The 27,053-nt window shown below is 48.0% G+C and overlaps 1 protein-coding gene across 1 annotated transcript in view; it reads left to right on the forward strand.

Moving 5' to 3' along the window:
* C2CD2 (C2 calcium dependent domain containing 2) overlaps positions 1-27,053 on the forward strand; it is a 1,192,289-nt gene that overhangs the window by 385,161 nt on the left and 780,075 nt on the right. The window contains exon 5 of the mRNA XM_069636030.1: positions 14,446-14,550. Within this exon, the coding sequence (XP_069492131.1) occupies positions 14,446-14,550 (105 nt within the window). The remainder of the gene's footprint in view (positions 1-14,445; positions 14,551-27,053) is intronic.

Raw genomic sequence — 27,053 nt, forward strand, 5'->3', positions numbered from 1 at the left:
ATCCACATTACAATAAGCCTTACAGGAGTGTGATCTAAGTTCTTGGGTGTCACTATGATTTACCACAGAAGGGTTGTTCAATATCATTTTGCCTACTGGAGTTTGTCTTCCCCCTATGTGGTCATCCCGCAGATACCCAAACCCAGAGTCAGTGTCTGGTAACTTCGGCCTTTCTTTGGCCACGTAGAAGGAGCTTCACTCCAGAATTCCAGTGATGAAATTGCTAGATTCGTCACATCATTTATGATAAAGCAAGCATGTTAAATGGTACTACTTGGGTAGACTGGCATTTTGCTGGCAGCCAGTCTACCCCTTTCTTACTGTGGCATAAGTTTCTTTTGCTGGGCATATAGGGTCAACCAAGCATGATATATTACTTGGCTAGGTTGGCACAGCCAGTCCAACCATTTCTTACTGTGGCATGGCATTTTATCCTGTGCATCTATGATAAAGTAAGCATGATAAGTGTTTACGTGTCTAGACTGGACCTTATTGTATATAGCTAGTCTGGACATGTTTTCTTATTGTGGAATGTCATTTTTAAAGCTTAAGCCAACAGGAGTATGTTCTTATGTGGGGATACTGCCTTGTATTAGCACAGCCAGTATCAACATGTTATAGTATTACTGCCATTATGTGCAACGCAAACAGGAGTATGTTTGTATGAAGGAATTCTGGCATATATTGGTGCAACCAACATGGATATGTAAGGGCAAAGCCAGTGTGATAATGTTTTTATACTGGCATATATTGTGGGCGAAGGCATCACAAATCTGTTTTGGGAAATGCTTGTGTGTACTGTGTCGACTTGCAAAATGCCTGGATTTTTACATGGTTTTACACGAAGTGTGCTGTATAATGCACCATTTTAACCCAATATTTAAAACAAAATCTCCACGGCAGGGAAACGCCCCCAACGCCCTAGGTTGGTTCAGGCATCCGCTCTAGGTTTGGTTGCTCTGATATTTTTGGGGTAAACATTTACCCCACTCCAATTAAACAAATTCACCACCTGCCACTGGATTTAAAGTGACCATTGCTGTCATAGATAAGTTTTCCGATCTATGCCAGCAATGGTGACTTTAAATCATATTTGAAGGCTGAGGCACTCCATCCATCTAATTAAAAGTGACCATTACTGACATAGATGGATTGTGGCAGCAGCCTTATGAAAATGGCTTAAAATGCTCCTATCTAGTGCACTGTTGGTGACATGGCATTTACTTGATTTTTTTTCATCTGCTACCCTAGAGAACCAACAGTAAATTGCATTGGTTTTTACCTCATTTTTTGCACATCTTGTACTGCAAAATGCATAATTTCAGCACATTAGTTTAAAAATAATTCTTATGTGGGATTTGAGGTGGAAACCCACAGAACCTACTTTGATTTTTGGGGATCCCTCACTACGCTCAGTCGCTGGTGCTATTTTGAGGAATCATTTAGAATCTGAAAACATTCACCATCCCGTGCAGGCTTGCTTACCCATAAATAGTTCGAAAACTTGGTGCCCCTTCAGGAGCTATCCACCCCCAAGCCCCATCACCAAAAGCTGTCTACGCTGCTGGAGTGGTGTGGTGGTTCCTATGGGGGACTGTCCAAGGTCTGTGGTGAGAGGTGTACACCCATACCCGGATAGGGGCCAGCAAACGGGGGCTACATAATGCTTGCGAATAAATGCTTAAAATACAGAACAGGCAACAGGACCATTATAAATGGAATCATTTTTTTTATTTTGGGTATTTATTGAGCTAAAACCTAGTTTTGAGAGTCAATAGAGCGCTGTACGTCAGTAGGGATAACAGGCACGCTTTCAATGGTTACATTCTTTACAACATAACGTTTATTACCTGTATACCATTTAGTGTATCAACAAATAGTTATAGTTAACGTGTACACTAAGTGGGGAACATGTTATCATGCGATAGGTCCAGTGAGGGTGGGTTGCAAAGGGAAGTCCTCAGGAGGGAAACTGCTCTTGGTGAATTTGGGCTGGCAGTGCTATCATACTGGGCGTGAAGAAGGTGCTCCTTGAAGAGGAGGGTTTACATTTATTTTCTGAATTACACAAGTCTCAGAACAAGTCAGATGTTGATGGGTGTAAGGTTTTATGATCTTCGGGAACCAAATGTACATTTATTTTACTCTCATTCAAGTAGTCTTAACTAAGCTGCATTTCCACATTTCCTATAACTGGGGCCAAGCGCTAAAAAGATGTTCCCAAAGTAATTTGTTTTTCACTTTATTCTAGTAGATTTCGCTTATATGCGCTAAGTCACTGACTTGCCCTGCTATCAACAAAAATAATACCTCAACTGTTGATATACAGTTCCCTGTCTAATCGGTACAAATGTCACCTAAATCGAGCATAAGATATCCCAAAGAACAACCTCCTGTCTCTCAATTTCCATCCTCCCTTTAGAAACACAGTAATATCTCATTACTGTTTCCAACCCATTGGTAAAGGTCTCACTCCCCTCTACATTACACACACTGTCTCAATTACACACACCGTTTCATGCTGCATCCCTTGTTGCTCCCTCTGCTCTTGAATGTTCCAGTACCTCCCATTGTTAGGCCTTCACCCATACTTAATTGTAGTTGCAAACCATGTTGAGACAAGAGAACTTCATTCGTATGCCTTTGATTTAAGGGCAGTTAACTTCCTAAACAACTTCAATTCTGACAAACCACCTCCTCACAAAGGAGGGTCCCCACTGGCATTACTTCCCTGTGCTCAGGAAACCATAACACACACTTCGAGGGGATTGGGTCCTCCGACGTATTCCATATCTACGACATGTAATCACCACAGCTGTGCTGCTTCGGAAACTTTTTTCGGTTTCTGCGTCGATGACCCGTCGTCGAGGACCTCCTCCGACGTCATCCGATGTGATAAGTAGGACGGATGACGCCCGTAGCCTCAGTTCTGTTTTTTCCACGAACGTGTTGCTTCGTGAATCTCGGTTAACGCCTCGACTCTTTGGAGTTCTGTTCTTCTCGGTTCTTCGAACCTGTTCGGTTTTGTGAAAATCCTTTGTGTGAAGATGTCTTCTACCTCGTCTTCGACCCCGCGTCCGGGCTTCAAGAAGTGCGGGGAGTGTGGGTCCAAAATGTTGGTGACGGACTCGCACGACGCCTGCCTCTGGTGCCTCGTGGAGGCCCACGACACGGATGACTGTATCGACTGCCAGTCGCTCACGTCCAAAGCCATGCGTGAACGTAAGAAGAAGTTGTCGGTAGGTCGGGTGTCCAAGCCCCGGAAGTCGAAGTCTGCGGGGCTTTCGACGGATGATTCGAGAGGAGACTCTCCGCGTCATCGTCGGAAGTCTCGTGGGTGTCCTTCCAGGAGTCGGTCTTGCCACTCCTCAGCCTCTTCGAGGCATTCTCGGAAGCGCCGACACCGGTCGTCTTCCAGGTCCTCTTCGGAGGACTCTGCCCGGCACGTCGCTTACCCCACCAGCCGTGGGATGCCGGAGGAATGGGCTTCCTTCAGGAAGAAAATGCTGGCGATTCTTGAGTCGCAGGGTACTAAGCCGTCCGCGCCCCCGAGTGGGTCGATCGTGAGAGGTCGAGATACACCGCTCGCAAGAGTGGTCGGCACGAGTCACGGGAGAGGTCCCGTTCGGACAAGAGAACTCGTTCTCGACGTACCCGTTCCAGGTCCCGGTCCTCGACGCGTTCGAGACCGTGTGCACCTGTGATGTCTTCAAAGAATACATCTACGTCTGAGGCGTCGAGGGCGTCGACGGGCTTTCTCGAGGCTCTGGCTCCGAAGAAGTTCGTCGAAGCCGTTGACGCTCAGGTCGTCTAAGGACATGCTCGGAGCTCCGGCTTCGAGGACTGTGTCGACGCCGCCGATGCTGGCGGCGCTGCATCTGACGTCGACGCCGATATACTCGACGCCGATCCTCTCGGCGCCGATGCCTGTTCTCTCGACGCCGGCGCCGATTCGCTCGACGTCCTCGATGCCTTTTTGAGGCCGGGGTGTCGGAGGTACCCCGTGGCACGGGGGAACCCCCTAGGAAGGCTCTGGTTAAGAGCAAGCACTCTCTGGTGCCTTCTTTTCGCCACCTGGAATATATTTCAGAGGCGGATGAGGATTCTGATGGCCTGGTTCCTAGTCAGGTTCCAGATGAAATTGTCTCGGGCCATAGTCAGTTTGACGATTTGAGGCAGTCACTGCATGATGCCAGTGGACTGGACACCTCTCCGGAGGTGGAGTTTTGAGGGCCTGAGCCTGGCTCTCATGCCGATTCATCGTACCGACGCCTTATGACTAGGGTTTCTGAGTACTTGGGATGGTCTGCTCCCCCAGGGGAGTTTGTGCAGGATGATCTCACGGACATCCTTGATGTTGGTCCCCCAACTGACCCGGTACTCCCGTTCAATATGGCTTTACAGAGAAGGGTGGCGGCGGCTTGGACTGCTCCAGAGAGTCTCCCGGCGGTGGGCAGGTCCTTGTTGCGAAAATACCGTCCAGCCAGTAGCGACCCCTGCTACTTGACCAGGCACCCCACTCAGGAGTGTTTGGTGGTGCAGGCGGCCCCGGCCCCGGCAAGTCAGGCGTCGTACCCTACCATCCCTTCTGATAGGGACGACAAACGTTTTGATGGCTGGGCGAAGAAAGTGTTTTCTTATGGTGGTATGGCGCTTCAGGCAGCCAACTCCATTTGTGCCTTGTCTCGTTTCACACACACTCTGTGGAACTGTGTTGCGTTAGCGGCTGAACATATTCCCTAAGGGGACGAACGAGATGGTTTCCTTGCTATGGTCCAGGGTGGTAAGGATGCCATGTGTGAGTCCGTTCAGTCGGGTTTGGACTTGGCTGAATGCGTCAGCAGGTCCATGGCGGCGAGCACCGTGATACGCAGGTTTGCGTGGTTGCGGAAGTCGGGGTTTGCTCCTGATGTGCAGTCCCGGCTCCTCAACATGCCCTTTGACGGTGAACACCTTTTTGGCAGCAAGGCTGACGAGAGCCTTGAGAGGTTGCAGACCTCAAAAGCTGCAGCGAAGTCGTTGGGTGCTGCAGTTCGCCAACCTCCGCCTTTTCCTCCTAGGGGACAGCAATGGAGGGGTGGTTCCTTTCGCTATTACACGTCCTTCAGTAAAGCAAGAGGAGCTGGCAGTCAAAGAGGCCAACGCAGGGGTACCAGAGGTGGACGACAGGGTACCCGTGGTGCCAAGGCCGCTTGTGCAGTTGCCTCTTTGCCCTCAGCTTACGCCGCAGCCGCTACTACTCAGTCATGAGGCCATGCCCCATGGTTCGCCGGTTGGGGGAAGGCTGGCGAAGCATCTTGTAGAGTGGCAAGCCATTACTTCAGATGTGGGGGTTCTGGAGATCATAACCCTCGGCTACTATCTTCCCTTTCGGCACAGGCCTCGCGACAATCCACCGGGGAACCTCTCTTTGCAGAGTCCGGATCCGCTCCTTGCGCAGGAAATTCAAGCCCTGCTCTAGAAAGGCGCCATAGAACTGGTGCCTGTAGCGGAGAGGAACAAGGGATGGTAGTCCCCTTATTTTTTGATTTTGAAGAAAGACGGGGGATTGAGACCCATCATGGACTTGCGCGGTTTGAACAAACTCCTCAGGAAGGACAAGTTCAAGATGGTTACTCAAGTCCTCCAGGCCCTTCAGCTTCAGGACTGGTTGGTGTCTCTCGACCTCAAGGATGCTTACTTCCATGTGCCGATCCATCCCAAGCACAAGAAGTACCTGAGGTTCGCGGTTGGCGACACGCACTTTCAGTTTCGGGTCCTGCCGTTCGGATTGACCTCCGCCCGAGGGTTTTCACCAAGCTCATGGTGGTGGTGGCAGCGCATCTCAGGCAAGGGGGGATTCACGTCTACCCCTACCTGGACGATTGGTTTATCAGGGGGAGCTCTCCCGAGCAAGTCCTGGATCATCTGTGCGTCACCTGCCACTCCCTTCACAGGCTGGGCTTCTCCCTCAATTTAATGAAGTCCCATTTGACGCCAACACAGCGGCTCCAGTACATCGGGGCAGTGCTCGACACTTCCCTGGGGCAGTGTTTTCCGCCCCAGGTGAGGGCTCTTCACATTCAGCAGATGGTGCACAAGTTTCAGCATGCCCAGACGCTCCCAGCGTTCAAGTTCTTGAGGTTGCTCGGCCTCATGGCATCCTGCATTCTTCTGGTGCCAGAGGCTCGCCTGCGGATGAGATCTTTGTAGTGGGCACTCAAGATGCAATGGTCGCAGTCCTCCGGCAGGATGTCGGACCCGGTTCATCTCGGTCGCCAGGGACCTTCTGTGGTGGGCTGTCGGAAGGCAACTTGATGAAGGGGGCTCCCTTTTGGCTTCCGTGGCCGGAGGTGACGATCGTGACGGATGCATCCCTCACGGGATGGGGAGCTCATGCCAACAGGCTGACAGTCAGCGGTCGTTGGTCTCCGTCGGAGTCCAGACTCCATATCAATCTATTGGAGCGGAGGGCCGTCAGGCTAGCCCTGAAGGCTTTTCTGCCGACTGTGCGAGGAAAGAGTGTCCTGATCCTGACGGACAACACAGTGGCCATGCACTACCTTAACAAAAAGGGGGGGCAGGGTCACTTCCTCTGTGCAGGGAGGCGATGCAGCTCGAGTTCTGGGCCATCCACCAGGAAGTTTCGATCTCGGCAGTTAATCTGGCCGGAGACGAAAACGAGCAGGCAGAGCACGATCTCTCACGAGTGGGAGTTGGCTCAGGAGATTCTCCTGGAGATCTTTGCCCTTTGGGGGACCCCTCAAGTGGATCTCTTTGCCTCCAGTGTCAACCGGAAGTGCGAAAGGTTTTGCTCGCAGGAATTTTCTCCAAAAGGAGCTTTAGGAGACGCGTTCGTGGTGGAGTGGTCATTCCCGCTGCTGTACGCGTTTCCTCCAGTCCCCGTCACCCCGCAAGTGCTGCGGAGGTTACAGAAGTTCGGTTCCCGGATGATCCTCATTGCTCCGGCGTGGGCTTGGAGGACGTGGTACCCGGACCTTCTCGACTTGTCCATCTGCCCTCCACGTCGTCTTCCCTACCGAGACGATCTGCTCTCACGGGAGGGGGGGTCAGGTTCTCCATCCAGAGGTCAGATCCCTCAACCTTCACGCTTGGCTTCTGAAAGGTTGAGGTATAAGGATTGGGACCTCCCTGAAGACGTGATGGAGGTGTTGCTTTCGGCCCGAAGGCCAGCAACAAAGTCTCTGTACCGTTACCGTTGGCGTAAGTTCTGCGACTGGTGCAGAGTTCAGAATGTGGATCCTTTTGCATGTGACATCCCCATGGTTCTGTCCTTTTTACTTTCTTTGGCCAACAGTGGCTTGCAAATGGGTACCATTAAAGGTTACCTGGCGGCGCTGTCCGTCTTTAAGCGCTCGTCTGAAGAGTGTTCTTACTTTAAAATCCCATTAATTTCACAGTTTCTGAAAGGGCTCACTAATGTGTTCCCTCCGTCACCTTTCCTGGTGCCCAGTTGGGATTTAAACCTTGTTCTTAAGTTTCTTATGGGTGCTCCGTTTGAGCCTTTACATTCTTGCCCTTTGAAGCTGTTGACTCTGAAAACTGTGTTATTAGTTGCGGTTACTTCCGCTCGCAGAGTGAGTGAGTTACAGGCACTTTCAGTTAAGCCACCCTTCACTGTATTTCACAAGGACAGGGTTGTCCTTAGAGTTCGTCCTTCTTTTCTTCTGAAGGTAGTGACGGAATTTCATTTGGCCCAGAAGGTTGTTCTTCCGGCATTCTATCATCCTCCGCATCCTGGTAAGGAAGAGGAGAGGTTCCATAGGCTTGATCCTAGGAGAGCTTTAAGCTTTTATGTTTCACGCATGTCCCGGGTCAGAGTGGACGATCAACTCTTTATTGGTTACGCTGGAAAGCGTTTGGGGCAAGCTGTGACGAAACAGACTTTGTCTCGCTGGATTATTTTGGCCATCTCGGAGTGTTACCGCTTGGCGGGTAAGGACCCACCGGCTGGCTTGCGGGCCCATTCTACGAGGGGTATGGCTGCATCTACTGCCCTGCAGAGGGGTGTTCCTATTCGCAACATCTGTGATGCAGCCACCTGGGCTTCAGTACATACATTTGTACGTCACTATTCCCTCGATTCCATCCGAGGACAGGATCTGGCCTTTGGCAAGGCGGTCCTTTGCTCTGCTATTTGATTGGCAATTCTAAATGTTGATTCTAAATTCTTTCCCTCCTCCTTGCTCTGGTACTGCTTTGGGAGTCTGTCGTAGATATGGAATACGTCAGAGGACCCAATCCCCTCGAAGAACAAGTTACTTTCTTACCTGGTAACCTTCTTTCAATGGGCTGGTCCGACGACGTATTCCATATCGCTCCCTCCCTGCCTTCCTCGCTGCAGAATTTCTTTTGCGATTGCAGCTTACGTTCCGCAAGGCTTTGTGTCTGACTGGCAGTTGACTAATGTCACACGTTCTGGGGGAAAAAACTACAACTGAGGCTACGGGCGTCGTGCGTCCTACTTATCACATCGTATGACGTCGGACGTCGGAAGAGGTCCTCGACGACGGCACATCAACGTCATCGACGCAGGACGCAGACCCCGAAAAAAGTTTCCGAAGCAGCACAGCTGTGGTGATTACATGTCATAGATATGGAATACGTCGTCGGACCCTCCCATCGAAAGAACGATACCAGGTAAGAAAGTAACTTGTTCTTTGTTCTGCCTGTTTTAGTGTATAGTTTTTGTGCTTTCTATATTTTCATCATTTCTAAGCACCTTCAGATGGATATTGCGTGCCAAGGCTACTTTCAAGGGCTAGTAGAGCAGGAGGGAAGTTGAAATCACCAGAAATTGTTGCAATGAGTGACACTATATTGTTTCTTTTTGTATAACACTTATCCACAAGACCATTTCAATCAATGACAGTGTGCAGTGAAGGTTGGAAAGGGGAGTAAATGGCATCTTTGTAAGGGGTAGTCTGTTCTGGACTTCATATGGGTCAGTTTGTGGTGTTGAGGGTCTCTTGGGAGCTTTGCGATGGTCACTTAAGATTGGAAAAATAGGTGGATGGCTCACAAGTAAGCCGCTCTCCCCAGATGTGGGGTAAGCATGCACTTCGAAAGCACGAATCCCATGGAAAGACGGACTCAGACCTTCATACTTCTGAGGTCGATAAATTGAGTAACCTATCAGACTTCAGAGCCCCTGGAGCCGATGGCATTGCTCTCGCCGCACTGTGCCGTTACGGTTTGGTTCCCTGCAACATGCGCTGTCCAGTCTTTCTCAAGATGGCTGCCTGCACGTCAACTCTCGGAAAGGATAAACACTTCTGGACCTCCAGAGCGCTGCATCTCAACAAAGGCAACACTACCTATTGATGCTCCCCTTCTTTGTTCCCCCCCTTCCTGGTTATAACTCTTTGTTCTTCTCCCTCCTTGCCTCCCTGCTTGCGCATTTCGCTTCCTCATTCCTTGATGCTGTTCCCCTGTTGTATTCAACTACTCTGCCTCTAATTGTGGATTATTCCATCTGGATTTTGTGCCAAGCCGTCTTGTCATCATTTGGAGGACTTCTACCATCGCTTTCAGAGAAGTTGCCACAAAAGTTTTTTTTCGATGTCCTTCCCCTTTTCCCCTCATTTCAACCCACTGGTTGGATCCTTCCCCGGTCTCCTGTTTTATTCGGGACGATCAGGCGAAGGAAATGGTTCGCTTGGTTCCCTTCTTCTATCCGGCTGATCTGTCTGAAATCTCAGACGGTAAGTGAGTCTAAATTCCTCACATAACCATAAATGATGTTCCTATTCGTAACATCTGTGATGCAGCCACCTGGGCTTCGGTCCATACATTTGTACGTCGCTACTCCTTCGATTCCATCCGTGGGCAGGATCTGGCCTTTGGCAAGGCAATCCTTTGCTCTGCAATTTGACTGGGCATCCTAAATTTCTTTCTAAATTCTTTTCCAACCTCCTTGCATTGGTACTGCTTTGGGAGTCTGTCATAGATATGAAATACGTTGGAGGACCCAATCCCCTCTTTGAACAAGTTACTCTTTTACCTGGTAACGTTCTTTCGATGGGATGGTCAGACGACTTATTCCATATCGCTCCCTACCTGCCTTCCCCGCTACAGAATTACTTATGCGATTGCAGTTTACGTGTCCGCAAGGCTTTGGGTGGTCAGACTGGCAGAAAACTGGTGCCACACGTTCTGGGGAAAAAACTACAACTGAGGCTACGGGCATTGTGCGTTCTATTTATAACATCCAGTGACGTCGGCCGTCCGAAGAGGTCCTCGAGGGCGGCGTATCGTTGTCATCGACACAGGACGCAGACGCCAAAAGATTTTCCGAAGCAGCACAGCTGTGGTGATTACTGTCATAGATATGGAATACGTTGTCGGACCATCCCATCGAAAGAACGTTACGAGGTAAGAGAGTAACTTGTTCTTTCGTACCTTTCTGCCAAAGAAAAGGATTCCACTTCTATGGAGCCTGACCCTGGTCCTGGCAGGGCGTATGCAGCCTCCATTCAAACCTTTGTCTGCAACACACATCAAAGTTCTCACGTGGAAGGTGGCTGTCTTAGTTGCCATTATGTCCTCTAGATGCGTTTCGGAGCTGCAAGCTTTGGTTGTAAACCCTACCTGTCTACGGTTCATGAAAGAGAAGGTGGTACTTTCCACTAATCCTCATTCCGTCCCTGAAGATCCTTCATCGTTTCATAAAAATGCAACCATAACTCTGCCCACATTCTTTCAAAATGCCACTTCACCAGCAGAGAAGGACCTGCACTCTCTGGATGTCAAATGGGCATTGAAATATTTGTATCGCACAAAATCTTTCAGATCGACTAGGGAGCTGTTTGTCGCCTTTGGCCCATCCTACATGGGAAAATCCATATCAAAACATGGCATTTCAAGATGGGTTTCATCTACAACCTCCTTCTGCCACTTTAAGGCCAATAGGTTGTTGCAAACTGCACCCAGAGCGCGCTCCACTGGAGCCACGGCTGCCTCAGTGGCTCTATGGTCTGGAGTACCCATCAGAGACATTTGCCAAACGGCAATATGGGCAGTGCCCCACACATTTACCAGGCACTAATGCTTACATCAGCAACACGCTGAAGACGTGCAGATGGGACGAGCAGTCCTCAAACGGCTGTCCAGTAAGGTAAGCCCGCAGCTTCTGGGGTCGTTTCCTTTCTCTACTTGCGTATGTATTCTTCTCGCATTAACGCAGAAAATGTAAAAGTATCTAATCTGTGTTTGCCTGGTTTATCACCCCCTAATATGTATACTGCTATAAAATCTATTCACAGCAAGTGAATCCATGAAAGATCCTATGCTGGAGAAGGGAGTAGTTTCTTACCTGTAACTCCATTTCTCCAGCATTATCTTTCATGGAGTCACATACGTCCTTCAGCCTACTCCCTACAGGCAAACATCCTCTACAAGGGGATATCCTCCAGCTGGAGTGGTTAAAATCTGAGGGGAATCTGCTGTGGCGGAGCTATACACTCTACGGCCCATCGGTGGGGACCAAAAGCACCCACAACTATGTTGATGGGACACTCAAGGTATCCAGTTTTTCCATAGAAAAATTGCTAAGTCAAAGTAACTGGGGATTCCCAGCCTGATGGGAAATATTCACAGCATGTGAATCCATGAAAGATACCAGCGCTGGAGAAATGGAGTTGCAGGTAATTACTACTCCCTTCTATTGCAAGAGACACCTCTTACCACCCAAGTAACATTACCACACCCATGGAGTAAACGCAGGTGGTGCTCCCACACCCATGGAGTAAACGCAGGTGGTGCTCTGGTTAGTCATCTTACTCAAGAGGTGTAATGACATTAGTTCACAAAAATGATGATTTTAGATTTCTAAATGCTTGAATAGGCAGAGACAGAAGATATGTATTGGTGTTTTGTAACCTGAATAATGTTCACACTGCAATTGTTAACATCTATGCCACAAACTTTGATCACTCTTTCTTCCATTCTATATTCTCTAAATGCACCTATTATGCCAAGTTCGAAATCTTTCTAGGAGGCAATTTTAACAACACCCTTAAAGATCGCATGGACAGACGGTAACATGTAGAGAATTGTTGGAATGTGAAACCAAACAAAAGCCGCTTGAGACCAAGCAGGCTTATAAAAGCTTGGCAGATATGCTTATAGACATAAACATATATGAGACAAAATTACACCAATTAGTGGTCAGAGATGCTAAAATGTGCGCGTGAAAGCTAATGGCCTGGTGCTATGCCATGTTGGTGGTGTGGGCTATTAGGAAGAACAAGGGCCGCTTGAGATAGATGCTTTCCCTGAGGTTATGGTAGCCTGTACCCCCCTCAAACCCCCCCCGGGCATCAATAGGATCTTAATTACTACTGCTCCCTATATTCAGCAAAGCCCAACAAGTCTGAAGACAAACTCCACGCTTACCTAGACAAAGCTACACTGATGTGACTCAGTGATGAGCAGCTCGAGCCACTTAACAGTCCCCTCTATGTTGAAGACTTTACTGAAGCAATAATGAACCTGCAGGCCGGCAAAGCATCTGGCCCAGTCAGCATTGGATACTAGAAAGAATGTTCCCATACTGGCTCCTAAACGTCTAGCGGTGGACAACAAAACTCTGGAACTAAGAGCACCAAACCCCCTTCCGGTCCCCCACCCCCAATCAACTGACGATGCTAGGATTACAGTCCTCCCCAACCCAAATAAAGACAAATGAGATTGTAGGTCCTACTGGCCTTTGTGAATGTAAACATTGGCAACAAAATTCTAGTTAAGGTGCAGATGTGAAGAATCCTCCCCATTCAACCACACATGATCATCACTGATCATTCTAGGTTTGTACCTGGGCGAGCTACAGACGAGAACGTGCGTAAGGTGGTTAGTATCATTGTGCTAATTGACTCTGATTTAACGTCCTTAGTTGCCAGAATGTATGTTTACAGTCATAACCCAAATGGGAGCGGAGACGCATTTTATTTCGCTAGTCACTTCACCATACACTGCACCAACTTCCTGAGTACATACTAAAGGTGCCATTGTTTAGAGGCAGCTTTCAGGTTTACCTTCTTTCCCCCATATTATTTGCACTAGACATTGAGCCATTACCATTAATCCTTTGTGAATTCCAAGCCAGTCGGGAGACTCCACCTCGATTCTATTGTCCTTACCTGTCACTATATCAGGGTTCAAAATGGAGATTCGATGAGCAGGGGCTGAAACCAGGAGCGGGAGTCCTTGTCTCCAAATTGGGGAATCTCTTGCAGTGAGATCCCACTTGCCTCGACCCCTAGGTTATTGCAGAGCGGGTGCACCTCCCTAGCCTCACAGGGGGTCTCCCCCTTGTGAAGAAGGGATGAAGTCCTTCGATTCGTCACAATTCCTATGCCAGACGTATTATACTCCATTAAAAGTTTCCAAGTTTGACACTAATGCGTCATGTGCATGCCCGAAGTGCAAAAAATAGGCTGATTTCATTCACTTAGCATGGAATTGCTGACCGGTTGCTGAATTCTGGCTAATGGTCACCTGAACTTTGTCCACTAATGCTCAGGGCCATATAGCGACCGACCTGTGTATGTGTTTGCTAGGTGTTCCTTCCCAGTACACAAAACCCTGGGCAGATTTGTTGCGTCAACATTGCTACTAGACCATAGATGTATTGCTCTAAAATGGATGGACATGTCCTCACCCTCACATTCTCAATGGATAAATGCACTAATCAGAGCTTGTAATTATGAAGAAAGCTACTGTGAACTTTGACACTCTGCGACAAGGCCTAGAGACATATGGGCTTTGCTGATCAGCCATCCCAGAGCGGTTAGGTCATATATGAGTTGATGTGAAGTATATTGGGAACCGTTTGCATCATTATCATATAACACTATGGTTGTAAATGTTGAGCAGGTTGATATAATCTATGTTAAAGCATTTCTGTGTCTGACTTAAGGTGAAAGAGTTGTATATTGCTGAACTGTCGATACACTATTGGTGCTGGTATTGGTTAGAATGGCTGAGTTAATAATGAAAGTTAGAAGAAAAAAATTCTCACCATCAAGCACTTGCCCCCAATACGCTAGGCCTGTCATTGAATGAAATGAAACAAACTCTAAATACGTGTTGTGGGCTATTTCATAGAACTTTTAAATTAACATTGATTTCATGATATCTACATATTACATGGATGTCAAAATTATTGCCACAGCCGTTTTTTATTAAAATCCAAGATGCAATAGAAATATATAAACGTTTACACGGTTCTAATTAGCTAAACAATAAAGACTGTTCTACTTTCTCAATGGCTTAGGCAATTCTCTTAGTCGCATTCTTTATCATAATTATACATGTTCTTCTGTTTCTTAAAACATTTGCCACTTTTAAATGTGGTGGTTGCAACTATTTGTTCTGGAAATGACTGATGTGCCCCTGCAGTTTTTGCTTTTGGGTATTCATTCTACCAATGTTTCCTGTTACCAGCTGGAGCTGCACATGAAAGAGGAAGGAGGAGAGATCCAGGTGACTTGGTCGCTGATACATTTTCAAGATGCAAATCTTCATATCCATTCAAAAGCAGCACAGGAGGTCAGTGAGTAAGTTTCACAGTCTTTTCAGGTCTGAATATTAGAAGACACCTGGCATGTTGTCAACTGTGGCTACAACATTGTATAGTGTAGACCGACGTCCCAGGGATCCTCTTTTAAGTACCCATTTTTCAAATGTTTCCATTTGGAATTATAGTTTAATTTTAAGACTTTTGATTTGCTAAATTGTTCTATTAAGAAGTAACTTTGCCAAACCAGCACCGTAGCAGTTTCAGACACATGTATAAATGGATAGACGCATGTACCAGAACTTTAAAAAGGAGGACATCGTCACTAAGGCCTATGCCACAAAGTTACTAGACTCCTGAGTTCTGAACTAGGCCATGTGCCAAATTTGAGGCTATGAAAGAGTTACAGCCGGCCCGCTGGTTGTGTGCTAGCTGGTTAAGGGCATCATACTGGGGGTGAGGTCAAGGGCAGAGGCGTATGTTAATAAACCACTCCCTCTTTCTGAATTTTAAGCAGTGGGATTCCAGAGGGGAATTGCTGATTTGATTCTATGTATGGGGATTACTAGTTTTCCACCTCCTCAATGGCTACCACAGCCAAATTATAGCTTTGCTTCTGCCTAAGGCGTTACAAAACAATCATACATCTCTGTGAGATTATTTGGCATAGAGACCTCATGCCGATTTGTTTTTGCAAATCACATTTGGTACCAATGCATGATGTACCCCTGCGTCCTGCCCCCTTTCCTCCATCCTTGTGGGCATCCCCCAACATGGGGATGGTACCGGAACCTTTGGCAGTGAAAAAAAATGATCTTCCCCTTTAAATTTGGTATAGCGGGCGGCCTCGGTCGTGGGAGAGCCCTGCCGAGGCCCCGCCATCAGGCGCCTCACCTCTGCCCACAGGTGCCTCACCTCTGTCCCCTTTTCCGCACGGCCGGTGTCGGACCTGGCAGCCAGCACAGAGACTTTCTTTTTTTAGCTTTCCGCTTGCTCCCCGTTTAGTTTTTTCAATCTTATTTAACTTCCACTTGGTGCCTCACCTCCCTGGCACATGTTGGTTGCAGGATGATTCACAAGACGCGCCTCATGTGATTGCTTACTCGCGGCCGCAGACACTCATGCACTCTGTCTCGAGTGTTTGGGGCCCGGCCACCGCTGGGACACATTTTTGGCTTGCTCTCGGTCACAGGGCATTGAAGAATCGGTTGTTGCAGTGGAGGGAGATCTTCCACACTTCTCTTCCGCTCCACCTTAAGGGCTTCGTCTCCTGGACCTCTCATCAAGACAAGGTAAGGCCCTCTGTTCAGCACGGCTCCACAGTGCAGTGACTCCTTCCCTGGGGTTCCCGGTGATGGGAGTTCCTCTGATTCAGGTTCTGGCATGCCCGAGGCCTCAAAGGCTGCTGGCTCCCTCCCCTGTCTAGGCCCAACCTGTTGTTCAGACCCCTCCATCTCCTACCATACCACCAACGCCTCCCCCTTACCAGCCGTTGGACCTGTCTTTGATGCCAGACTTAGGCGGGTACCCCGTCGGCGCCAGTGTCCTAGGGCCCACACTCCACTTGGTCTGTAGAAAAGGGGGGGTTGGTGGTGATGAGGATTATGACACCCAGGACGATGAACCCTCAGCGTCCGTTAAAACATTTCCTGACTACCTTCAGGGACTGGCGGAGTTCTTAGGGGCCCCCCTGCCCAAGGGAGCCCCCCAGGAGTTAAGAGTGCTAGCAGAGGTCGTGGGCACGCACACCACGATCTGGTCTGGCATCCCTCTCCAGAAGGATGTGCTGCCGGTGGCGTGGAAGGTCTGGGAGAAACTCTGGGCCAACGCCCAGATGAACAAGAAGTTGGACAGCAGGTTCAGGCTAATGGACGGGGAGCCAATCCTCCTGGCCTCCCACCCGCAGCTGCATTCTTCAGTGATGGCTGCAGCCTCCTTGTATTCTAAACCATCATCTTCGTTGTCTTCCTCCACAGGAGCCACCTCCAGTTGTCTCTCCAAGGAGGACCTGGTCCTCGAGTCTTTGGGAAAGCGCTGTTAATCCATTTCAGGACTGCATCTGCGGCAAACAACGCAGACACCCTCTTGCCTGTGGATAACCAGAAGCTGTGGTTGGAGCTCAGGTAATCTCTGTCCGACCTTCCTTCGGACAAACAAGCCTCTTTCAAGGCCGATCTGGCAGATGCCTGGGTCGTTGCGCAGGACCTCATGGAGTCTTTGGTCTCCCACATCGACACAGCCAGCAGAGGACTGTGCCTTGGTGTTGAGAAGAGAAGGACAGCGTGGATGTATGCCACTAAGTTTTCATCTGATGTGCAGGAGCGGATCCTAGATCGGTCCTTCGAGGGTGTGGACCTTTTTCATTTGTCAGCCGATGACAAGTTGACATAGAAGAAAACCTCCACTCAAACTGCCAAGTCCTTGTCCATCCTGACAAAACCTGGACGGACATTCTTCCCTCAGTCCCAAGTCAGGACTGAGTTCAAGCCCCGCGCTTTCTCCGACTTCAAGGGGTTCCGGTAGAGCGGGACACTGAGGTCTGACAGGTCGCCCAGCAACAACAGGAGGAAGCAGCAGAGGAGGCTGCACAGGTTTTACCGCTGCCCCTCCTCAGCCCTCACCTGACGCTAAGAAGCAGTCACTTCAGGGTCGGGGAGCACAGCTAGCATGTGGGGGGCTGTTAGGCAGAAACCTGCGCAGTTCCCTTAGGGACCACTGCAAAAAGTTTAAGACTACAGGTGTTAGCAGTAAACCCAATTGGTAGCAGTCTGTACCACCCAGATTTACCTGGTAGCTGTGGCTGAGCAGTCAGACTTCTCTCAGGAAGAGTTAGGCAGTATATAGAGTATACACATTAGGTACAAAAATACAGTAGCACAAGCAAACACTGACCAGAGCTTTGGTATAAAAGTATATAATTATTTATTTAAAACACACTTGTAAAAATACACTGGCACTTATGTCAAGCAAGTTCAAACACAGTCACTAGAAATATATACACCTACCTGATTAATTATTCGACAAGTCTTAGGAAAAGACCACCACTTATTATCAACACAGAGGTGAGCGCTTAACCAAGATGGCCCTCCAATAATTATTTTAAAAGGGAGAGAAAAGGCAGAAATAGGAAAAACACAATACCAACACTTTTAAAGAACCACAGCAAGTCAAGAAAGGCAGGGTCTACTGTAGAGCAAAAAGTTCATAGGCCAGGCCCACTCTTGGCGAGAGCAAGGCGGAATGTGCCCAAGATCACACAGTTGAAGTACACTTTAAAAGTCTTTGCAGATAGTTCAAAAAGGATTTAGATCAGTTCAGAAAAGGTAGTTAAATGTCCAAGGTCACCCCAGGATAGAGTCAAGGATTTACGGGACACCTTGGACGGTCTGTTGCAAGGGAGACCAGGCGGGACACAGTAACTGAAATGGTGAGAAAGCTTCAGCGGGGGCAGTTGTTCCTGGCAGCGGGTGCAAGTCGGTGCTTCGTCCAGGGGAAGAGAAGATGTCGACGTGGAGGAAAGCTGACGGTCGTTGCACTGCCAGGGAAGAAACCAGCCGTGGAGTTTCTCAGTTAAAAGGTACTACCCTTTTATTCGCGGTAGTGGTGAAGTGTGGCTATCCGGCCGCCGGGGTGCTTAGCACGGGCGATTCGACCACGAGACGATACAGGAAGGCGAAAAAGGCGAACTGGTTGGTCCCACCAGCTCAAGGGGAAGAAGACTCTCCTGGAAGCAGATCTTCTCTGTCGTCGGAAAAGTGTTGAGTTTCGTACAGCAGGGCTCCACCGGTGGTGTCGTCGTAGATGGCTCAGCTTCTCCCCTCTTCGGATTCTTTAGGTCCTGTGGCGACTTCTGAAGTTCCAGTCCCGAAAGCCCTGCTTTTAATGCCGAAAACCCCCATTCAACAGCCTAGCTGTCAAACATGCTAAGTGGTGAGCCGGGCAGCTCACCGCTGGGCCAATCACACAAGAGTGCGACTTGAGTTGCCGAGGCAACTCAGTCCAGGATGCCTATTCCCCCCTCCCACACATCCTGTAGACCCAGACAGAGTGGCACCACTTTTGGAGGCTTCTGTGCAGAAGCCCGCCAAAAGTGGAACAAAGGGCTTGACTTGGGTTAGGCGAACACAAACGCCATTTTAAAACCGAGTCCTGGCAAAAAGACCCAACCGGGGAATAAATATTAAATAAATAACCCAGCGGTATCTTTAACATTGCACCAAAAAGTGGTGCGTTTAAAATGAATGGGAAAATCCCATAGGAAATATTCCGGTGGAATATTTCGCTTGGTATCCACTGCCACCAGCCGGAAACCCCACAAGGGGGGACTGGACAGTGCCCCCTTGAAAAACAGACCCAGGGGCAATCAAATTACCCCTACCAGTACTTCCACAATATGATGGTTTGTACTGGTTCTGTTCACAATTTTAGACTAGTAAAGTCAATGGTGACTTTACATGCCCTGAAAGACAGTAGTCAGTCCCATGGTATGGAGTCTATGTTTGGGGGTCACTATGACACCCCTGTGTTACTGCACTGAGGGTGCTGTATAACCCACATACCAAAAACACATGAAGCCCCATGGAGTAAAAGACCCCATAGCCCATAAAACACATTACTAAGTCAAAGGACATTCTCAAATCATGTCTAAGAGTGGGAGAAAAAGAGTCTCACTCTTAGCAGGAGAAAAAATAAACCCCAAAAATCCAGCAAAGCTGCTGGGGGACTCACTAGGTTTGGGAAATTAGCCTTAACAGAGAATTCTCCCTAACAGGAGCCGTTTGCCTCTTTTCCGGGACATCTGGAAGCATCTTTTCAGCAACCCATGGATCCTATCCGTAGTCTCCACAGGCTGCAGTCTTCCTCTTCCTTTTCCTCTAGCAGCCTCTCCCCTTTCAGATAGGGGCTTTGGGTACTATTCCAGGATTTATCCGGTACCCAAGAACAACCAGGCTGGCCTGAGGGTTGTCCTGGACCTGTTATTTCTAAACCTGTCTTTACCACTGGAACGCTTCCGATGATTGCTCCCACGCACATAGCCGAGTCTCTGTGTGGAGGAGACTGGATGTAATCCCTGGAACTCGGGGATTCCATGTACCCATCTACCAACCGTATCACAAGTCTCTGCGGTAAACGATTATGTCGTACCACTTTCAGTACAAGGTGCTGCCCTTTGGCCTGAACTCGGCCCCATGTGTCTTCACGTAGTTGTTGAACATAGTGGCAGGACTTCTCCACTTGGAGAACCATCATCCATACCCTTCTTTGCATCACTGGCTATTGAGGGCAGGGTCACCCAAAGGGGTGGTGCACTTCTGCCAGAGATTGGCAGATATCCTTCATCAGCTGGGGTTCTCCCCCCAACCAGATGAAGTCACAGTTGTGCTCATCTCAGGAACTGGTCTACCTAGGGGTGTGTTGGGACACTTCCGTTCAGCAGGTGGTCCCTATGATTGAAAGGCTTCTATTCCTCTGCAAGACTGTGGGGCACTATCTGTCTAGCTCGACCACCTCTGCATGGTGGTTCCAGCGCATACTGAGCCTGATGGCCTCCTGCGTGCTCACTGTACAGTATGCTCACCTCAAGATGAGGCGCCTCCAGTTCATCAGGCGGCCAATTGGGATCAGGAGATGGGATCTCAGTCTGACAGGGTCCAATACCACTACTCCTGCTGCCCGATCTTCACTGGTGGCTGGTGGTTGATGGATGGTAATGTTTCACCCAAGGCTATTCGATTCATGGAGCATGGTCCAGGACAGAAGCCCTGCTGCATATCATTCTGCTAGAGCTCAGGTCAGTGGGCCTGACTCTCAAGGCGTTTTTGCCCCTCGTCAGGGACAGGACTGTTCTGGTCCGGGCAGACACTTCTACTACAATGTTTTACCTGAACAAGCAGGTTAGCACCCATTCCCCCTGCCATCCTCTGCATGGAGGGCATTATTGATCTGGGAATGGACCCTGACGTAGGGGTTTTGGATTTCAACAGTCCATCTCATGGGGGACAGCAATGCAGAAGCGGACCAGCTGAGCCGTGTGGGGAGGTCAACACCTACGAGTGGGAGTTGCACACCGACTCCTTGTTGCCCTTGTTCCAGCGTTGGGGGTTTGCAGACCTGGATTTGTTTGCATCCCCTCTGAATTTCAAGTGCCCCAGGTTTGCTTCATGGGCATTACAGGGTCGGCTGTCTCTTAGAGATGCCTTCCAGATCTGTTAGCACGGCCCCAGGTGTTATGCGTTCAAGCTCACCCCTCTGCTTAACAGAGCCTCAGCAAGTTTCAGGCTTCAGTGGATTGCAGCCTCATCGTGATTGCCCTCCACTGGCCTTCGAGAACATGGTTTTTGCATCTGCTGCAGTTGTGCTCCCAGTGTCCTGTGCACTTTTCGATCTCCAGCAGGGGATTCCTGATGCAGCAGGTCGGGGCGGTGGAGCATCCGCACCCAGCCAAGCTGGCGCTGGCAGCCTGGTTCCTGACCAGCTGGGGCTTCAACATGCTCAATTATCGGATGACAACTGGGACATCATTCAGCAGGGCCAGGAGACCCTTGACTCTGTCCCAGTGTAAGAGTAAATGGACTAGGTTCTGCGATTGGGCTCGTGACAAGGGTCTGGACCCTGTCACCTGTCCTCTGGATAACATACTGGCTTTTTCAGCATACCTGGCTCATTCTGGAGTTTTGGTGGATACTTGACGCAATTATCTGGCGGCCATTTGGGCTTATAAGAATTCCCCTGAGCTGGTGTTTTCCGTGGCCAACCCAGTGGTTAAAGTGTATCTTAAGGGGTTGTCTAGGTTTTTTCTGCCAGTGCATCGGCCGCACCCGGTCTGGGAGCTCAATGTGGTTGTTGCAGTTTTGCAGCACAAGCCTTTTGAGCCGATGGCCTCTGTGGACATTTGCTTGGTGATGCTAAAGACAGTTTTTACTGGTGGCTCTCACCTCCGCGTGCCGATTTTAGTGAGCTGCAGGCGTTATCCTTGTGCAAGCCCTTCACCATGTTTCACAACGACAAGGTCTTCTTGCACACTCACTCAAACCTCTTGCCCAAGGTGGTCTCTCCATTTCATCTGAAGCTGCCTGCCTATGTTCTTCCCGAACCCGCAGTCAGCCCCAGAGAGGGCCCTGTATTCATTAGACCTCAAGAGGGTCCTCAAGTATTCTCTCTCTCGGATGAGATCCTTCAGGAGGTCCTAGGCATTGTTTGTGAACTTTGGGGGGCTCTTCCTCCCGCTTTCTGGGGATCACAGTAAGGACTCTGAGTTGGCGAACAGGGTATACCTTATCATCCAGGCCTGGATGGCCACTCACGGCCTCTGCCTCAATGAAAAGACTGAGCTGATAATCATGGGCACTAATGCTAACATCAAAAAACTAGGCCAGGAATTTTCCTCATTCAATATAGACGGAAATATCATCAAAATCTCCAAGGAAGTAAAAACCCTTGGTTTCTACCTTGATTCCACCATGTCCTTTGAAGAACGGGTAAAATCCTTGGCCTCCACCACGGTCTACACCTGCAAGCTGATGAGAGCTGGCAAGCCATTCCTCTCCAACGACAGCTGCATGATCTTAGCCAGAGCCCTAATACTCTCCAGAATTGACTACTGTAAACGCCCTATACAGTGACGCCAACAAAAGCACCACCCATGGACTACAAACACTACAAAATAACGCCTTGAGAGCAGGACTCGGCATAAATAAAAGAATTCACATCTCCTCCATCTGACGTCACCACAAATGGCTCTCCACCAACAACAGAATACTATTAAAAATGATATCTCTGACCCACAAAGCCTTAAATAACACTGCCCCTAGCTACCTCATAGACAAGATTCATAGAAGAACCTCTTTCAGACCCACCAGAACGGGCAATGTCAACTGCCTGTCAGTACCCAGATTCAGGCTCACCACGGTCGGCGGCAACAGTTTCCCAGTGAGGGCGGCCAAAACCTGGAACCTACTGCCACATCATCTGAGAGCAGACCAACCCTACCCACACTTTAGGAAAAACACTATCAAACATATCTCCTCGGACCCCTAGTGTCCCCTCTTCCAGACTGCGACCTTGTCCTGCCTTACACATTCTGCTTCCCACTGCAATCCTTGTATATGACTCTGTGAAGAAATGCATACTGTAATTTATTCTCATCCTACTTTTTGATGACTCTACGAATATGTATATATTGTAATTTATTCTTATCCCACGCTATGCCTGTACATTTTGCTGTAATACTCTATGCCTGTATATTTAGTAACCTTGTAAGCCTTGCGTTTTCTTATTGCTGCGCCCTGCTACCCCCGGGGTCTGGTGCGCATAAAAAGTGAATAAAACCAACAAAACAAACAAACAAACCTTTATTTGCCAATATCTATAATCTTCTGTATAAACTTCTATAATCTCAAATCGTTTTGCTACAGTCTTTTAACATGTTTAGATGTTTCACTTGCCATAGTGCCTAGACCTATAGACCATAATTTCCTATAGATCTGTTTTTACCACCTCTCAGCATTCAAGTGGTTTTGAACTGTTACCACCTCTTAGGATGCTAGCGTTCTTACTGACCATATGCTTTCTGTGAGGTCACGCATCTGTACTGATTTATTGATTTTATTGAATATTTGTAGGTTGCCGTATGTTTTTGTCCTGAAAAAATTCCTAAAATTAAGGCCAAGACTCAACTGATACTTTTCTAGTCTCTGGGCTAGCCTTTATTTTTATCAGGCCCTTCAACCAGGAAATAGTTTTTTCCCTGGCAGAGCTTGCAAACCATAAAGGAAGCAAGCACTTAGTGATGTCAGTGCCAGCGCCTAGATTGCACGCTGGCCTAAAATACATCACAACTCTGGCCTAAGATGCATCACATGTCTTAATTTATTGGTAATTTGTTGTATCCGCTGTGAGGAACCTGAGGGAGTCCTCACTTCTTTTTTCCCAGCATCCCTGAGGTTCCTCACTTCTTTTTTCCCAGCATCCTCTGCTGAGGTGGATCCCGACCCTGGGGCTGGATGTGCGAGGTAGGATCACCTGGATGACTAGGGGTTCCAGCGTGGGGGTCATCATCCATTAATATGTCGCGAATCTGGACCACTTTAGATGTTCTAGGGTAGTTACCCAAGTCTGGATGCCATGGAAGCAGTGAGAGTCTCAATTATTGAGGAGCTCAACAAGTTATGGTGCCCATGGGTTCACCCAGAAAGGGGGAATTCAGGTAATATCTGCCTTGTCCATTTAAAACTGTTCTCAACAATTGTAATGGGGTGTTATGGAGTCCAGTTTCCTAAATTCGTTGGAATATTGTATTGTGCTTGAAGGTGTCAAAAGAATAGTGAGATGTCAAGGAGTCAAAGTTCTGAGGTTGTGTTTTCATCCGCAGACAACTAGTTCGTCCCAGATGGATACTAGTGCTAATTCAGTGCCTCTTATTGGTCTGAAACAAACCTGCAAATGATTGAATAGGTGATTATATTCTACATGCTGTAAAACGTGGCTGTATTAGTAGCTTTTCTAGAATTTTGGATGGGTATCTTATGTTTGAGATAGGTGTGACGCATCCCAGGATATCGTTGCTGCTTCCATGGGGGTAGCCCCTTTGCATGAGGCCAGGGAGGTGAGGCCACTACCAGATAGTTTGCCTGGGGTAGGTACTCAGCGGGTGGATTTCATGGGGAGAGAAACCCCCAATGGGACCAGTGATGACCATCCTAGGAGAACATGGTATGCACCTGCTCCTTCTCTGTCCCCTCTCTTCTTACCCCCTTTATAATTCCCCCATATTAGTCCATCTATTGCTGCAAGGTAGGAAACCCCACCCACTTTGACCATACTGTGACGAGGAAGAGGAAGAACTACCCAGTTGGAGTACCTCTTACAGCTGACACAAAGAAGATTGGCGAAGGAGGGAAAAGGCCACTGCGGAACCAACATACACAGGATAGTCTATCAAACTCGACCTCAATCTAAGAAAAGCGAAGGAGGACTGTACGCAAAGGCAGATCCTCACTGGAGGATCGGAGAGCTGGCGGGCGGCTACCACAGAGAGTAGGGGACGCTGACTGGGCCTTACCGAACACAGCAGAGGTTCAGAGCTGTCCTGGCTGGAGAATCAGAGGAGCGGAAGCCGGACCATGCGACTGAGGCAAGAAACGCGAAACGAGAGGGACCAGTCCTGGAAACGCAGCAAGGAAACGCCAAAAGAACCGGAAGGTGTGCGGATGCCTACAGCAAGCCGAAGCGTTTCTGCATAGTCAGCCAAATCGGATGGTAATTCCACCAAAAGGTACCTGGGTTACTTTATCGGGTGACAGGGACCACAAAGAGTAAAGGGGGCAGTGGGGGGGCTGAGGAACCCATTCTATCCCGTCCCAGTCTCTTGGAAGAAATACAGAGTGGACATACGAGAAACAGTGCACAACAGAAAATAGGGTGACACCCCCCCTATTAGAACTGGCACTCTGTTTGTCCCCAAAAGGACTGAGAAAAGTTAAAACAATAGTTATTCTGATTCTTAAGTAACTGTAAATTCGTTTCCTTTCCAAATTTCGCCCTTGAGATTCCCTCTAGGACTTCTTCGTAAAAGTCCTTATGGAAAAATGAAGCCGCTTTCAGTATGTGCTTAGATCACGTTTGATGACACTACTTATGAATAGAAGGAGGTAGGATTACAACTTTCATTTAAGCATTATGACGGCTCACACGGGAACGCAATTAAAGTTGACATGCATTCTCTCTCTCCCCCTATCCTGCGCATTGGGATGACACCCATTAATGAACTCGTTGATATGGCATTCATTGGTATGTTATTTTTTTAACTTTATCATTCTAAAACACCATAATCATGGCGTAAAATGTTTTGATTTTATGTTTTCTTTGTTTGCAAATTATAGCATTAGATAGAAGTGTACAGCCCTGAAGATAGTTTTTACCGAAATGCATTGGCACACGTATACGTAATGGCCTACAGCTATTATTGTTTTGCCTCACTATCAAAAGTAAATTTTTAAGGATTGTGAATAAAACAATTCCTGATATATACACAGAGTTCCTTCATTTTTCTATATGGACTTTTACAAAGAAGTCCTAGAGGGAATCTCAAGGGTGCATTTTGGAAAGAAACACATTTACAGTTACTTAAGAATCAGAATAACTATTGTTTTAACTTTTCTCAGTCCCTTAGGGGACAAACTGAGAGCGCCAGTTCTAATAGGGTGGTGTCACCCTATTTTCTGTTGTTGCGCACTTTTGGGTCCTTGTGCGATAGGACCATTTTTGACTGGCAGCTCCAGGCTAAAACCACCATTCAAAACCAGACTTGACATTTTGAAACTTGCGTATTCTGAAAGATCGAGAAACATCCTGGTGCCCTCCTCTACTCTTCAATTTCATATGAGAAACAGTGCCTGGCAGATTAGTGAACCGGACCCGGCCAAAAGTGACACCAAAACTGGAAAAAGAGTCTGGGCTCCATATGAAACTGAGGAAGCCAGCCGCACGAGAAAAGTACAGAAGGGTCAATGACCCGTTGAAGTCTAAGGAAGCAGACAAACTGGGCATAGGGATACAAGAGAAACCTGAGAGGGGTTTGAGACCCATATGAAATCAGGGAAGCTGCACAAGAAGAGTACAGGAGAGAGCCAAGGACCCAATGCAGTCGAAGGAAGCATGCAAACAAGGAAGAGATCCAAGGCAAGTCGGGAAAGCCCAGAGAAGGCCTAAAATGGTCAGTGTCCCACCAGAATCAGAGAAATCAGAATCAAGTCTGGGAGATTCCAGGGTATCCCACAGGGGTATGGGACACATATGAGTAGTTGGGGAAATCCCAGGAAAATGTAAAAGGACCAGGGACCCAGCTGAAAGAAAAAGAAGACGCAGAACAAATTGGGACCCATTCAAAAAGAAGGAAGAGGTAAACCTAAAGGGGTCGAGGACCCAATGTTAAACTTTTTTTTTTTTTAACAAAAAAAAAACTACAGTCCAGTCCTGCAGGAGAGTTACATTTTCATGCGCTTTGATTTTGATGATTATTTTCTTGTGGAACACAGCTGCAAGTGAAGAACGAAAGAACTACAGTCAAATATGGCAGGAGAGTGAACCGGACTTGCTGTTTGATATTTGTTTTGTGAAAGTGCAGCTGGTTAAAACAAGAGAATTTGCAAATAACATCTGACAGGATAGGTAACCAAACTGGATAAGACCTTTGCGAGGTGAAAAAGGGGAAAGGATTCCTCCTGATAACTGGGAGTTGTTTTCTTCTCAAGATTTGAGCATTAAGTGATTCAAGTTTGGTTAGGTTTAGTTAATTGTTATTATAAGTATTATACAATTTGAATGCATATCTCTGGTGTAATGGATATGTGCATGTTGCTTTTCTCTTGTATGTTTTACTTTCAAAATGATAAAGTGAATAAAATGTTTTTTAAAAAAGAACTGAACATTTTAGTTGAAGGCCAGAACAGGGAAAGCCCTCTTCTGAATCCAGGTCAGTTTTCCTGAGTTCATTTAGTGTGTAAGGGACAGATCTAGGTTTGGACACAGGCCGGTG

Source organism: Ambystoma mexicanum, chromosome 7p, assembly GCF_040938575.1.
Source record: "Ambystoma mexicanum isolate Mex_15411 chromosome 7p, UKY_AmexF1_1, whole genome shotgun sequence".
Lineage (NCBI taxonomy): Eukaryota > Metazoa > Chordata > Amphibia > Caudata > Ambystomatidae > Ambystoma > Ambystoma mexicanum.